Raw genomic sequence first — 15,281 nt, 5'->3', positions numbered from 1 at the left:
GCTGCCAGTCCTAAATGCCAAACACCAGTCTCAACGTCAACAGTGAAGAGGCGACTCTGGGATCCTGGTCTTCTCGGCAGAGTTTCTCTGTCCAGTATCTGTGTTCTTTTGCCCATCTTAATCTTTTCTTTTCATTGGCCAGTCTAAGATATGGCTTTTTCTTTGCACCTCTGCCTAGAAGGCCAGCGTTTTGTGTTTTGTGGGTACCATTTAATGAAGCTGCCAGTTGAGGACTTGTGAGGCATCTGTTTCTCAAACTAGACACCCTATGTAGTTGTCATCTTGCTCAGTTGTGCACTGGGGCCTCCCACTCCTCTTTCTATTGTGGTTAGAGCAAGTTTGCGCTGTTCTGTGAAGGGAGGAGTACACAGCGTTGTATGAGATCTTCAAGTTTCTTGGCAATTTCTCGCCTGGAAAAGCCTTCATTTCTCAGAACAAGAATAGACTGACAAGCTTCAGAAGAAAGGTATTTTTTCTGACCATTTTGAGGCTGTAATCGAACCAACAAATGCTGATGCTCCAGATACTCAACTAGTCTAAAGACCAATTTTATTGCCTCTTAAATCAGGACAACAGTTTTCGGCTGTGCTAACATAATTGCAAAACAATTTTCTAATGATCAATTAGCCCTTTAAAATTATGAACTTGGATTAGCTGACACAGCGTGCCATTGGAACACAGGAGTGAAGGTTGCTGATAATGGGCCTTTGATTTTCAATTCTTTTTCAATTCAACCTGGGTTTGATTTCAATTTTCATTTGAGGAAAAAGATAAATAAATATTACATTGTTGAGTTTCAGCTTGGAGCGGAAGTCTGTAAGAAAGCTACAATCTATCTGCAATATTCTTATGGCTAGGGGTTCCGCCAGCGGCACCCCTCAACATCATTCCGCTGAAAAGGCAGAGCGCAGAATTCAAAAATATTTTTTTTGAAATATGTAACTTTCATACATTCACAAGTGCAATACACCAAATTGAAGATAAACTTCTTGTTAATCTACCCATCGTGTCCGGTTTCAAAAAGGCTTCACAGCGAAAGCACACCATATGATTGTTAGGTCAGAGCCTAGTCACAAAAACACACACAGCCGTTTTCCAGCCAAAGAGAGGAGTCACAAAAAGCAGAAATAGAGATACAATTAATCACTAACCTTTGATGATCTTCATCAGATGGCACTCATAGGACTTCATGTTACACAATACATGTATGTTTTGTTCGATAAAGTTCATATTTATATCCAAAAATATTACAGTCAAACGAAGTATAGAATCAATCTGTAGGATGTTTTTAACATAAACTTCAATAATGTTCCAGCCTGAGAATTCCTTTGTCTTTCAGCTCATGGCACTCTGGCAGGCCTCTGGTTGAATCAGCTCTCATTCGCCCCCACTTCACAGTAGAAGCCTCAAACAACATTCTAAAGACTGCTGACATCTAGTGTAAGCCTTAGGAAGTACAATTTGACCCCATAGACCCTGTATATTCGATAGGCAATGAGTTGAAAAACTACAGACCTCAGATTTCCCACTTCCTGATTGGATTTTTCACAGGTTTTTGCCTGCCATATGAGTTCTGTAATACTCACAGACATCATTCAATCAGTTTTAGAAACGTCAGAGTGTTTTCTATCCAATACTACTAATGATTTGTATATATTCACTTCTGGGCCTGAGTAGCAGGAGGTTTACTCTGGGCACGCTTTTCATCTGAACATGAATATGCTGCCCCCTTAAAGCTGATCTACCCCATAAAAAAAATATTTAAAAAATAACTTGACACTTCTTTTTGTCTCTCAGTGGACACAGGAATGGGGAATGATGACGTATTCGGCGACAGAGTTTGCCACTGTGATGTCACCGTGGAAGACCTATCAGCTCCATTGAAGTCTGTCATCAGAGCCGTCAGGTGAGTGCTTCACCCAGGTCATCCGTGATACAAGTCAGTATTCGACGTAGAATACTGACGTAGAAACCGGCCACTAAGGGCAACAGTGAGCTCTGTTACCTTGAAGTATGTTTCTGTTTTAGATGGGCGTAAGCATCTCCCTCTGATTCCAAAGGTTGCATGTTCAAATCCAGAGATAGAAAGTTGTTTTTGATATTTTTTTCAGTCTATCCCAAACCATAACCCTTACCTTAACAATTTGGAGTTAATGCCTGAAGCTAACCTTAAGAATTCTGAGTTAATGACTAAACTTGTTCTTAAACACTTCCAAATTTGACGTCTGGAAGAACGCCGAAATTTGACGTTTGCGAAACTTCTGACGTTTGTCGAATTCTGACGTGGGATTGTGAGAGCTGGTAGGAATGCTTATCTACAGTGAGCTCTAAAAGTATTCGTACAGTGCCAAATATTTTGTTGATTTTGCTCTGTACTCCAGCACCTTGGATTTGAAGTGATACGATGACTATGAGATTCAAGTGCAGACTGTCAGCTTTAATTTGAGGGTATATTCATCCATATCGAGTGAACCGCTTAGAAATTACAGCAGTTTTATACACAGTCCCCCCATTTTAGGGGACCAAAATAATAGGAACAAATTCACTTAAGTGTATTAAGTTGTCAGAATTGTTATATTTGCTCCCATATTCCTAACACGCAATGATTACATCAAGCTTGTGACTTTACAAACTTGGATGCATTTGCTGTTTGTTTTGGTTGTGTTTCAGATTACTTTGTGCCCAGTAGAAATGAATGGTTAATAATGTATTGTGTCATTTTGGAGTCACATAGTCCTGAATGATGAGTGATACAGACGCAACAACTATCATATCCCCAAGACATGTTAACCTCTCACTGTTACCATAAACATTTTTAGGGGGTAGGATATTTAAGCCTCTGTAACTTTCTCTCTCATCATTATTCACAATTAATTCAGGACTATCCGTAATCATGGTATCATCCCTATTAATGTAGAAGTAATTAGAAGCATTCTATTCTCCCTTAAAATGGGGGGACTGTGTACAAAAAGTGCAGTCATTTCTAAACGGTTCACACGATATGGATGAAAATACCCTCAAATTAAAGCTGACAGTCTGTCCTTTAGCCTCATAGTCATTGCATCATTTCAAATCCAAAGTGATGGAGTACAGAGCCAAAACAACGAAACGTGTCACTGTTCCAATACTTTTGGAGCTCACTGTATATCGCTAGATAGATCTCTATATACAGTAGACTATTTATTTTGTACAGGACATGACTATTTTAAACAGTGTACATAGCAATTGCATCCCGACCACAATCTTCACTTAAACATAGAGCCTTCCAGGGCTCCTTCACCTCCTTCTCTCCCCTCGGCTCCTAAGGCTTTTAGATACAACACATCCAGAGCATGGGCCTCCTCTATGTTGTTCTAGCCCAGTGCTTCAAGGGGATTCTGCTAACCCAGTGATGGCTCAGGGAGAACAGTTTGGGTGTTTTTTGTTCCATCTGGCCCCTTACTCACTCTGACCCCGACAACATGTCTCTGTTTACTCATGTGGTCACCATACTGGCACTGTCTCTCCCTCTCCTTCACCATCTCCCTCCCTCACTCTCCTTTTTACTACCTCTTCTCTCTCTACCTCCCTCTATTTTTTTCCGTTTCCCTTTAACTCTCCATCTCCCCCACCTCTCTCTGGCAAAAGATGTCAAAAGATGTCCTATTTTGATTGTCTGCCAACACCCCAATTCCCACCCACAGGTTGTTGCTCCAGAGGACCCCCTCTCCCCTTGCCCAGCCTACTTGCTCAGCAGGCCCCCTTTGTGGGCAGCGGGAGTGGAGACGTGTCCCTGATTTTCCCAGGGTGTCGGGTTGACACCCTCTCAGTGAGAACTGTTTTCACAGCAGCTCATCTGTCATGATGGTTTCCATTTATACAGTGAGGATAATGAGCAACTGGAGCAGTTCTGGAGCCATTAGGGGGTCAGAATGAACCGACTGTAGAGAGCCACTTACCTGCATCAATATTATTCACTCAGCGGTAGCTGTACTTGTACATTAAGGTAGAGGGATAGTACAATTCGAGTGTGGTTTAGTTACAAAATAGCTCAGTCCGATTTTGTTTACATGACATGTGCTACGGTTTCATAATGTTCTTGTGATAGTATTTGAGCAATGTTTATTTTACCTATACTCCAAAAACGAAAGGTAAAGGCTAAAGTAACAACTGTCAGCTTCTTGTCAACATACTGGTTTATGCATAGTTAAGCTGTTGTTTCCCTCTAGTGGCTGACTAAGAGATGACAGGTAGATCATGACCCAATGACATGATTCTGTTTGATTCTCATCACTTTTCCACTCAGGATCATGAAGTTTCATGTGGCAAAGAAGAAGTTTAAGGAGACTCTGCGCCCCTATGATGTGAAAGATGTGATAGAACAGTACTCTGCAGGACACCTGGATATGCTCTGCAGAATCAAGAGTCTACAGACTAGGTGAGATGCACACACACACACACCTTCATATCTATGTTCACCTTCTCCACTTAATTCACGTGTCTGTCTGTCTGTGTGTGTGTATATCTGACCCTCATATGTACCTCTTCCTCCCAGGCTGGACACCATAGTGGGTCCTCCTCAGCAGCAGCTGCTGAGCCCCAGAGTCAAGACATTTTCCTCCCCCTCCCTGCACTTATATTACAACCAGGCCAGGAGGAAGTCCATGCCAGGGACGAAGTCTGTCCCAGGGTTAGGCAACCCCCCCACCCCCCGCTCGCCTGCCTAAAATAGTCTAACTGTAGACATCTCATGCATCGATGTGTGACATTATGAATATTGTAGTCTCTTGCATGGTGTTATTTTTAACAATGTCTGAGAATAAATAATAATGTTTCAGGAGTTAGGATTGTTGTCTTCGGTTAAATCAGTGATATAACCCTGATTGACTTGATATTGCACTGTGTCTTTCAGCCAAAAGAGTGGAATCTACTATAGTTTAGTAGTTTAGTAGTGGATTGTAGTAGTGGTAGTCTAGTCTGGTTTTAAAGAATGTAATTGTAGCTGGTACATACGTGGTGCCTGTAGGTGTCCCTTTTTTGATACACTTCAAGTGTGTGTGTGTGTGTGTGTGTGTGTGTGTGTGTGTGTGTTGTATCTGACCCCCATGTCTCTCCCACACAGACTGGCCACTGGACTGGGTCCCACACTGGGCAGCAAACCTGGGAACATGTCCTCCCCCTCCCTGCAATTATATTACAGCCAGGCCAGGAGGAAGTCCACCCCAGGGATGAAGTCCCCAGGGTTAGATACCCCCCCTCCCACATCAACCCCTAATAACGTAGACCCGCTAGCCACTACCCACAACTCCATCCTGTCCCCCAGTTCCTCACACAGAGCACAGTTTGAAAGGAGATGGTGCTATGTCCATGTGTCCATCAGGGAGCACAAAGCCTGTGTTTGTAGATCTACAGAGGCAGGATAGGTTTAAAGGTGAGATGATGATGGCTCAACCTTCAGGCTTCCAAAGGGACTACAAGAGTTTCTAATATATTGCTTACACTATCCGGTCACTTTTAGATCTTTAGATTTAGAGCATCATAGTTCTGTATATATTGACCAGAAAGGACACACTGCTTTCACTGAATCAACCCAGATTTAGAAGCTATGGACTCCCTGATGACATAAAGGTGTTTAGAAATGCTTCTTAAGAAATGGAAGCATTCAACTAGCAGATGTAACATATCCCCAAATGTGTGGTAGAAGTAAAGCTCCCACATGAAAGTTTACTATAGAATATAAAAGTACTGTAGAATTCTGTAGTAAACTGTAGAATACTATACTACACACTGTAGTGTCCCTCGATCATGTGTAGTACTTACTGTGGTATACTGTAGGGGTGGCAGGTAGCCTAGTGGTGAGAGCATTGGGCCAGTAATCGAAAGGTCGCTGGTTTGAATTCCAAAGCCGACTAGGTGAAACATCTATCGATGTGCCCTTGAGCAAGGCATTTAACCCTAATTGCTCCTGTAAGTCGCTCTGGATAAGTGTACTACAGTATTATCTGCAAATAAAGCACTGTAGTAAATACAACAGTATTGTCTGCAAAAACACAACACTATTTAAATTACAGATTGTAAAGGCAACAAAATAGGATAAAGGGGATGAATACTTTTGCAAGGCACTGTAAACATTTCACTGTAACGCCTACACCTGTTGTATTCGGCGCATGTCACAAATTGAATTCGATTTGATTAGTAAGAAAAAGTAAAGTGCGAGTGGGGTGGGGTGGGGTGGGGGGTGAGAAGGGGTGCGGGGGGGCTGTGGGATTATTTAATATACTCTTTGAAGAGGTAGGGATTCAGGGTTTCAGTCCTACCTACCTAGAGGTTATGGAAAGTGATCTATTTTAGCATTTCTCCTGTACGTTTCCTGAAGGAGAAAGCCTCCACTTCCATGTCAAAGATAATAAAACAAAAACACGATAGTAAATACTACCGTATACTACAGTCTGCAAAAACACTACAGTAAATAATACAGTATATTACAGTCCGCAAAAACAGTACAGTGTATTACAGTCCGCAAAAACACTACAGTAAATACTACAGTATATTACAGTCCGCAAAAACACTACAGTAAATAATACAGTATACTTCAGTCTGCAAAAACTGTACATTAAATACTACAGTATAGTAGAATCCGCATAAACACTACATTCATTGTATAGTATATACTACAGTTTTATTTTACTACAGTATTTATACTATAGTTAATTGTAAATACTACAGTATAGTATTCACTGTTGTGTGTTTGTGGACTTTAAACACACTACAGTGAATACTATAGTAAATCTGCAAAAAAAACACTACAGTGAATACTATAGTATTTATCATAGTATTCTATGATATTTTTTCATGTGGGCTGCTATGAATGTGAGGTCTGTCTCAAATAGCTTGCATGTTCCTGCGCTTAGGTGACATAGTAAAGATACAGCAGCAGCTGTCAATCTAACAGAATCGATGTTCCTCCTGCAAAGAATTGACTAATGAATAAGTGGAACTCTCATTGTGGAACTTTTGTGAACACAGGGAATGGCTGTAGTTACTAGTTGGTGCAGACTGTTGCTTTTAACATGAACTGTAGTTTGCACTGTAGCTAATTGAAGCTGTAGTTTAGAAACCCTGTATGATTGTGTGTTTGACTGTAGCCTGTGGTTTGTTGTGTGCACTGTGACTCTGTAGTGTGGGTTGTTGAATCTAATCATGGTGTGTCTGTTCTAACTAACTCTAACACTGACATATTTCCATTAGAGTTAGGTCTGTTGCCCGCTGTGAAGTGCCCTTGGAAGAGGCTGGGGTGACGGTCAATGTGCCCATTTGTCCACTTTTTGTGATTAATACGACAAGTGTGTGTATCGCAGGGTGGATCAGATCCTGGGTAAGGGCCAAATCCCCATCGACAAGAAGATCAGGGACAAGCTGCACCCTGACAGGGATAACCTGGAGGACATGAGCATGCTGGGACGTGTGTGTAAGGTAGAAAGACAGGTGACCAATTAAGCCAATTACATTAGTTTGTGTGTACTCGTAGAGAAGTGTCACTTGCACACACTGTAAAAAGAATCTAGTTGATTCAACTAATAATTAATTTAGTGACTGAAACATAGCCTTTTGTTGTTTACTAAACATTTCGGTCGAAGTGTTACCTGAACTTAACATTTTTATCTGGCCCAAACTTAGTTCCAACTAGGAACACCCACACAGTGCTTTTAACACACAATGTTTTCAACTTACATATTTATTCAACATGTCCTTAGCTGGGATTTGAACTCACAACCTCTTGGTTCAAGTCTTTCTGATCATCCTGCTACACCACCATATGTGTCAGATATCAGTTTATCTGACAATTCTCTCATCATTGATTTGATTGACTTATTTAATGATTTTCTGTTTGAGTGTTACTCCTTAATCACTATAATAAATACAATTGTTTTTCTTGTGAACTTTTACCAGTGCAAAGTGTAGGAATACAGGTGAAATCAGTCATTGACACAGACATGGTGCTGTAGCAGGAAGATAGGAATTTCATGAACCAAGAGGTTGTTAGTTCAAAATCCCAGGGGAGAACCTGTTGAATAATAATGACTGTATAAATGAACATGCACAATCTAATCATGTACAGTATGTCAGTATGTGTCAAATACGTAAGTTGAAAAACATTGTATGATAAAAGCACTATTTGAATGTGTGGGTGTGGCTAACCCAATGTTTGACTAGTTTTATGAAGTTGGAGCTAACGAAGCATTTTAAATTCAGGTAACAATTTAAAAAAAATGTTGAGTAAACTACAAAAAGGTTTTACTATATAATAATTAGTTGAATCAACTAGATTTTTTAGAAAGTGCAATGAACCGTTGCTGCTTTTGACGGTCATGTCTCTTGCTCTTCCCCCCGCCCAGGTGACGTCCATAGAGTCAAAGCTGGACTCTCTGCTGGATGTGTACAGGCAGGTGTTACAAAATGGTTCGTCTGCCCTCACCCTCTCCTCCCTGCCCCTGTTCGAGCTGGAGCACCAGACCTCCGACTACCGAAGCTCCATCCTCAGCAAGGACCTGTCCTCTGACTCCCCCCAGGGAGGGGAGGGCAGAGGAGGGCATGAAAGTGGTGGGGGGATGTCCCGGTCAACAACAGGACATCTCTCCAGGGGCCTCCAGCTCATCCTGGCCCCCAGCGAGCTCACCCTCAACACCTGCCCCCCGTCCTACCCTGCCTCCACTGCATCCCTCACGCCCTCGCCTCTCCTGCCGCCTGACAGCCCCTACCCGCTCCTCACCACACCCAGTAGTTTCCCCAGGCGAGCGCACTTCCCTGACCTCCCGCCCCCTCCACCATCCGCTGGTGCTGCCACCCTTCAGCTGCCCCCTATGGGCCCCCAGCAAAGACGTCCCCTCAGCCCCACCCAAGATGCTACACGAGGGGGTAGGCAGGAGCAGAGCTCAGGCCTCTCTATGGTGGTAGGCTCCGGGGTGGACCATGGAGAGGAGGGGGACAGAGAGGGTGGACATAGCTGGGGCAGGGTGCAGCTGAGGGGGAAGCCCCATTTGAGGGAGGAGGGCCCCTGGAGGAGGCACATGAGCCTGGAGGTGGACCCCATGCTGCTGCTTTCCTCTGGATGTGATGGCAAGCCCTCGGAGCAGGAACAGGGGCTGGGGAAGTCCCTGTCGGCACATAACCTCACCCAGCCATCTGCAGACAACCTTCCTAACCTGTCCTCCCCCCTCGGCAACAGTAGAAGTTCTAGTGACGACTTCCATGGCGACCCCGACGCTAGCAACTGGGGGGAGACAGACCTTTTCATCACCGGCCGTGACCTGGAACCGCAGGAGGACCAGTTTGATTTCCTGTCCCAGGGGAGTGACTTCCTGTCCCATCCCACAGCGGACGGTACTGGCTGCTTGGACGTTCTGCGGACTGAAGATGGGGGGTCCTTAAGCAGTCTGACTGGTCCCCGCACCCACACAACGGGCAGTGCAGAGTCCCTCAACCAGCCTACCCACGTACGACTAAAATAACTCTTCCATAGGAGTGAATAAGATAAACCCTCCCCCCAACACATACATTACCAATATTACCACTGGACAAACAACAAATATAATTGCAACTGTTGATTATAACCCTGTTTTTAAGAGATGGGGGGGGGGGTTCTCACTCCTTTCAATCAAAGATTTCAGGCACCCTTTATACTCTCATACATATCATTGCATGGACTATTTCGAATTTCCTAAAACAGGAACAAGCAGAGAAACTAACAGGGGGAGGGGAGATAGGGGAGGAAGATTGGACAAAAGAGAGGATGGTCAGATAGTGTTAATGTTTGCTCTCTCGGCTATGCATGACAACTGCATGTCTAAACCGCACTTTGGGGTCGAGAGCATTCAAGCCCTGGAAACACAGTCATGATGGCTGAGCCTAACCTCATAAGTCCACATTTCACCTGTTTATCTGCATGTTCCAGTAATGTATCCTCCAAACCCTTTTGGAGGCAATTATGAGCAGTCAGCAATTATTACCCAAATATAGAAAATGTCGTAAATAGATAATACAATAACTAATTTGATAATAACATAAGATAATCCTACTGATGTAAAGTTGTCAAAACATTTTTTTTAAATACATTTTACAATCTTGTGTGGCCATTTGATTTTGATGACAAATCCAATATGCTGATTGGGTGCTCTAATCTGACAAGGCCAGTAGGATTCAGTATTTTCACTTTTAAAGGCATTTGAGTGAAAGACAAACCGCAGCCAAATAAGATCAGTTATTACTATGATACTGTAGATGGTGAAACAAGGCCGTGGAACACTGCAGTTGTCGGTCACAATAAACACTACAGAATTCAGGGTTCCTTGTCGTACAGCTCATGAGCCCACAGTATTCCCTTCTGTTACTAGCTGGTTGACAGGGGACACTTCAAACTTTTAAAATAAATACAGTATATCTCCTCAAAGTGGATGAACATTAGTCTATGACAGGTTGGGGACATCTCTACAAATGGTTAGCCAGCCTACACTTTGTCAGTAGCTATAATGATCAGAACTTGTTACAGACTTGCCAAGGTACAGATGAGCGGTGTGAGAGTAAGTCAGAGGAGTTGGATCCTAAATACAGGGAGAGAGGACCTGATCCATCATGTTTTAGTCCCCTTAAAGTGGTGGTATGTGAGCCTACAAGCCTGGCACTTCCAATAGAGCACACAGGTTCTTTTGTCTAGAGAAGGCCACTGGTCTTATGTGTCTACTGTCCAACCAATGTCATCCCTAATGATGCTGTCCATAGAGATACACAGACAGGAAAGTAATGAACAAGCCATGTTGTAAGTGGATGGAGAATATGGCAACAAGTCTGCTGTCAACGAGCTCAACTTCTGAATGTGATTTGTCTGTTGTTTGCATGTCCCACTGCCTTACGAGGCAGCAGCACTGCTGACTGCCACTCAGCCTAAACACAGACGACGGCTCTTGAATGAGAATATGCACCAACTGTGTTAGACATCTTTATTTTCTCTAATGTTGCACCTTTTTGTCGTTGAAGGAGAGAGGCACAGCAGTCTTTTATATGTATTCTGTCGAGTTAACGATGACAGCTTCCATTCAACATGTTTGTTTATGTTTTTATTTTGTTTTTTTTGATTGGTGCATAGGTGCATTGGCTTAGCTGATTAGCAATTATACTGTATAATGTGTATATTTTATGTTCATATGTGTGACGTGACCAGCAAAATCTATATAGCTGTGTGTTACAATGGGATTTTGTATGAAAATGGCCCGAGTTGGTACGATAAATGCACAACTGAAAGCACAATTGTTTGGAGACGTTGGAACCTGCATATGTGACTGGTGGTGTTATTCTCTGTAATGAAATGTTTTCCAGATACATAATCAAAAAACTGCGCTACAGACAGGAAGTACTTGTACAGAGGACAGATGCATTGGCGGCAGGGCTGAATATTGAATCCACTTGGATAACTATGGAGTTATGAACTCTTTCATAATATCATGCTTGGTCTAAAGTCTGAAGTTATTATAACGTTTACTTCACTGACATTAATGGTTCATTCCCATCAGTTGATTCTGGAAATGGTCGTTCCATGTGATTTCAATCACTTTCTGACTGCACCCCTTTTGATTTGAACGAAACCTTCCGTACATGTTTGTCCATGTGAGAAGTGGTCAGAAAGGGACTGAATGCCAAAGCATTCAGGATCTAGAGATGCTCAAAGTTGACACATTTTGCATACCCTGTCCTACCATGAGGCATCCATGTCTTCATCACTGAATAAGATAAACGGTTGAGTTTGACATCATTTGAAAGCTTACAAACAGGGTTATACAACTGTTATATGATTTATTGAAAGAAAGCATTTAAAATAATAATGATGTCCTTTTTTTAAGCTTTAACATAAAACACATATGGGATCATGTAGTAACCAAAAAAGTGTTTAACAAATCAAAATATATTTTACATTTGACATTCTTCAAAGTAGCCTCCCTTTGCCTTGATGACAGCTTTGCACACTATTGGCATTCTCTCAACCAGCTTCATCTGGAATGCTTTTCCAACAGTCTTGAAGGAGTTCCCACATATGCTGAGCACTTGTTGGCTGCTGTTCTTTCACTCTGTGGTCAAACTCATCCCAAACCATCTCAACTGGGTTGAGGTTGGGTGATTGTGGTGGCCAGGTTATCTGATGCAGCACTCCATCACTCACCTTCTTGGTCAAATATCCCTTACACAGCCTGGAGATGTGTATTGAGTCATTGTCATGTTGAAAAATAAACGATAGTCCCACTAAGAGCAAACCAGATGGGGTGGAAAATTGCGGCAGAGTGTTGTGGTAGCCATGCTCATTAAGTGTGCCTTAAATTCTAATTAAATCACAGACAGTGTCATCAACAAAGAACCACCACACCATCAAACCTTCTCCTCCATGCTTCACAGTGGGAACGATCTGTTCATCTACTCTGCGTCTCACAATGACATGGTGGTTAGAACCAAAACAATCTCTATTTGGAGTCATCACACCAAAAGGACAGATTTCCACCGGTCTAATGTCCATTTATTTTGTTTCTTGACCCAAGCAAGTCTCTTCTTATTATTGGTGTCCTTTAGTAGTGGTTTCTTTGAAGCAATTCAACCATGAAGGCCTGATTCACGCAGTCTCCTCTGAACAGTTGATGTTGAACAGTCTGTTACTTGAACTCTGTGAAGCATTTATTTGGGCGGCCATTTCTGAGGCTGGTAACTCTAATGAACTTATCCTCTGCAGCAAACGTCACTCTGGGGCTTCCGTTCCTGTGCCGGTCCTCTGAGAGCCAGTTTCATCATAGCGCTTGATGGTTTTTGCAACTGCACTTGAAGAAACTTTTAAAGTTCTTGAAATGTTCCGGATTGACTGACATTCATGTCTTAAAGTAACAATGGACTGTCATTTCTCTTTGTTTATTTGAATTGTTCTTGCCATAATATGGACTTGGTCTTTTACCAAATATACTTTCCCATTCAAGTTGACTTTCAACAATGGGTGGACAATCAGCCATCTTTCTGGTAGTAATTAGAAGTTCAAGTTTCAATTCAAATGTCAATGGTGTACAACCTACTGTACATTTCATGGGTCTGAAAGGATAGGTCCATTCTATTAGTTATATATCTATGATTAAATAAACACCCACCCTGTATTCAATAGTATGTTATGTCTCAATCGATGACTGGCACAACCCAAACACTTCAGATGATGTAAAATAGGGTCTAAACTTCAACACTTGTAAAAATGAGAAAAATCAGAGTTTGTGTTTTTAGATCATAGACATTAAAGCTTAAATAACATCATTGTTTAATTAAAACAAATGTTCAATAAATCATAGAATAGTTTGACAACCCTGTTTGTAAGCTTTCAAATTTGATTAAACTCAGCCATTTTATCTTTTTGAGAGATCAAGACATGGCAGGATGGGGTATGCAAAATGGATCAACTTTGAGTACCTCCTGAATGTTTTGGCATTCAGGTCCAAAAAGTCACTTTCTGACCACTTCCACCATGGGCAAACATGAAAGTTCAAATCAAAAAGTGTGCAGTTCAAATCTAAAGGGGTGCAGTCAGAAAATGACTTAAATCATGGGGGCGACAGGGTAGCCTAGTGGTTTGAGTGTTAGACTAGTAACTGGAAGGGTTGCAAGTTCAAATCCCCAAGCTGACAAGGTACACATCTGTCATTCTGCCCCTGAACAGGCAGTTAACCCACTGTTCCTAGGCTGACATTGAAAATAAGAATTTGTTCTTAACTGACTTGCCTAGTTAAATAAAGGTAAATATATATATATATATATGGAACAACCCAAAAGCTTAACGGTGCCTTTTTTAGCATTTATATATGATGATATCTATTTTTTTTCTCTACTGGGCTGCATATGTTGCTACAGTGCCTAACTAGAAGAACTCATGCAGATGTAAGCCCAGTTTCTGAAACTAGGATAACACACACGTTCAAAGTCTGCAAATCTACTACAGTACATTTTCCCTACCACTCGTACAGTGAATTTATTACACAAAACTGGCCTTAAAATACATGCTTGATAATGTTAACATTCTGATTTCTTTCAAATAAATGTATTAAAATGCACATAACAGAGATGACAGTCTCTGTGGATGAGAAATGCTAAATGAATTATAATATCATATGTAAATAAACTACAAACATGAAACTGTCTTTTTGGTCTGGATGTATTGAATGAAATATAACCACACCAAGTTGCATTATATACAGCCTACAGAAAGCTGGGCAGCCATGTACCGTGGAAAGGTCTGTCACTTGAAGTAGATATTAGCCTAGCAGAGAGGAGAGGCAGAGGTGAAGAATACACCATTCAGTATATACCACCATGTTTGATACTGCAGCCTATGCTGAGACAGAAATACACTATATATACACATAGGTATGTGGACATCCCTTCAAAATGTGTGGATTCAGCTAATTGCTGACATGTGTATAAAATTGAGCACAATTCAATCTCCATACACAAACATTGGCAGTAGAATTGCCTTACTGAAGATCTCAGTGATTTTCAACGTGCCACCGTCACAGGATGCCACCTTTCCAACAAGTCAGTTCATCACATTTCTGCCCTGCTAGAGCTGCGGCTGTCAACTGTAAGTGCTGTTATTGTGAAGTGGAAAGTGGTAGGCCACGCAAGCTCACAGAACGGGACCGCCGAGTGCTGAAGCACGTAACACATAAAAACGTCGGTCCTCGGTTAGAGCTCTCACTACCATGTTCCAATCTGCTTCTGGAAGCAACGTCAGCACTCAAACCTAAGATCACCATGTGCAATGCCAAGTGCCGGCTGGAGTGGTGTTAAAGATCTCCGGCATTGGACTCTGGAGCAGTGGAAACGTGTTCTCTGGAGTGATGAATCACACTTTACTATCTGTCAGTCCGACGGACTAATCTGGGTTTGGAGGATACCATGAGAACACTACCTTCCCCAATGCATAGTGCCAACTATAAAGTTTGGTGGAGGAGGAAAAATGTTCTGGGGCTGTTTTTCATGGTTCGGGCTAGGCCCCTTTGTTCCAGTGAAGGGAAATCTTAATGCTACAGCATACCTTCTAGGCAATTCTGTGCTTCCAACTTTGTGACAACAGTTTGGGGAAGGCCCTTTCCTGTTTCAACATGACAATGCTGTCGTGTATAAAGCGAGGTCCATACAGAAATGGTTTGTCAAGATCGGTGTGAAAGAACTTGACTGGCCTGCACAGAACCCTGACCTCAACCCCATCGAAAACCTTTGAGATGAATTGGAACAGC

General features: G+C 42.1%; 1 protein-coding gene across 1 annotated transcript in view; it reads left to right on the top strand.

Moving 5' to 3' along the window:
* LOC135512340 (potassium voltage-gated channel subfamily KQT member 5-like) overlaps positions 1-14,177 on the top strand; it is a 137,208-nt gene extending 123,031 nt beyond the window's left edge. Inside the window, exons 11-16 of the mRNA XM_064934264.1 lie at positions 1,798-1,906; positions 4,286-4,417; positions 4,535-4,669; positions 5,102-5,221; positions 7,338-7,464; positions 8,376-14,177. Coding sequence (XP_064790336.1) covers positions 1,798-1,906; positions 4,286-4,417; positions 4,535-4,669; positions 5,102-5,221; positions 7,338-7,464; positions 8,376-9,488 — 1,736 coding nt within the window. The 3' untranslated portion in view covers positions 9,489-14,177. The remainder of the gene's footprint in view (positions 1-1,797; positions 1,907-4,285; positions 4,418-4,534; positions 4,670-5,101; positions 5,222-7,337; positions 7,465-8,375) is intronic.
* Positions 14,178-15,281: the final 1,104 nt, after the last annotated feature.

Source organism: Oncorhynchus masou, chromosome 24, assembly GCF_036934945.1.
Source record: "Oncorhynchus masou masou isolate Uvic2021 chromosome 24, UVic_Omas_1.1, whole genome shotgun sequence".
In the NCBI taxonomy this organism is placed as follows: Eukaryota; Metazoa; Chordata; class Actinopteri; order Salmoniformes; family Salmonidae; genus Oncorhynchus; species Oncorhynchus masou.
This window is presented reverse-complemented; position numbering and strand designations above follow the sequence as displayed.